Raw genomic sequence first — 1,522 nt, 5'->3', positions numbered from 1 at the left:
GATATAGATATATGTATATATAGTTATAGATATATATAGGTATATATAGATATACTACACACACACACACACACACACACATATATATAATATATATTATATAATATAATATATATATATACATATATATTATATAATATAATATATATATATACATATATATATATATATAATATAATATATAAAATATCTCTGAACAACATCAGTATGTGTGCACTTGAAATAATGTCCAGATGCATGTATGCACATGTCTATACGCCCATATTCAAATAATCAAATACATAAACACACAACCACCAATACAAACTCACATATACACACATTCACCCATATACGTGCAAACAGAACAGTACAGTTACATCTACCAAACCTTGAAGTGAGCGCCAGCGTGTAGATGCCCGAGCGAACTCCAGCCAAACGAATCGTTGGATACTGAAGACACGGACAGTACAGATAGTCCCCATTTTCATGATATCATAGTGCGTGTATATACGTGTACACACGCACACACACACACATCTGCAACTACACGGACGAATTGGTATATATACACACATACCTCTATACCCTTATATGCACACTCACTCATACATACATACACACATGACAGTGATGTTGAAAGCTTATGAAACCGAGTTACCTTGCAACACTAAGATGACCCACATCCAGATGAGTGAAGATACATACACGTATAACCGTATAAACGTGTTCACGTATATGCACACGTACACACATACAGACATAACCACACACACATAGATACACGCACATACACACACACATACTCAAATGGAAACTTACCCATTTCACCCCCCTGCGATCACAGCTACGTTGTAATGTCATTGACGTTGAAAGGGCCGAGCACCGCAAGCATTTAGAACACCATAGAAAACACAAACGTATGATATCATCGTATTCGTACATACACATATACACACATAGATACACAGACACAGGCGCCTTCTGCCACCTATGATATCATCTAATTTGTACATACACATATACACCCATAGATACACACACACATACGCCTTCTGCCACCTATGATATCATCTAATCTGTACATACACATATGCACCCATAGATACACACTCACATACGCCTTCTGCAGCGAATAGACCCACGCACCAGACATCCACACACAAACCCACACTCACCCACAGAGCCTCCGGCCATCAGAGCTAGGTTGCTGATGACGTTAATGTTGAACGCCCACAGTACCCCGATCACTTGCAGCACGAAGATTACGCATATCCACGAGACCACTTTGTTGACCCACTGAAAATGGTGCATGATGCTCTCAGGCACAGTCACACAGATGACTGTCAGGAACCGTTCTGAGTGTACGTGTGTATGGGGATGAGATATGGGAACTTGTAAAGATTTGCGGATATGATGCGAGATGATGTGGGATGATGTATCTATATATATATATATATATACACACACACACACTAACACACTAACACACACACACTAACACACACACACACACACACTAACACACACACACACACACACA

General features: G+C 39.2%; 1 protein-coding gene across 1 annotated transcript in view; it reads right to left on the bottom strand.

Moving 5' to 3' along the window:
• Positions 1-1,155: 1,155 nt before the first annotated feature.
• The window catches only part of SARC_12868 (hypothetical protein), a gene marked incomplete at its 3' end in the record, with an annotated part of 3,633 nt that continues 3,266 nt past the window's right edge, over positions 1,156-1,522 (bottom strand). Inside the window, exon 3 of the mRNA XM_014293016.1 lies at positions 1,156-1,337. Within this exon, the coding sequence (XP_014148491.1) occupies positions 1,156-1,337 (182 nt within the window). The remainder of the gene's footprint in view (positions 1,338-1,522) is intronic.

Source organism: Sphaeroforma arctica (assembly GCF_001186125.1).
Source record: "Sphaeroforma arctica JP610 unplaced genomic scaffold supercont1.2666, whole genome shotgun sequence".
NCBI lineage: Eukaryota > Ichthyosporea > Ichthyophonida > Sphaeroforma > Sphaeroforma arctica.
The sequence above is the reverse complement of the archived record's forward strand: the minus strand, read 5'-3'. Positions and strand labels throughout refer to the sequence as shown.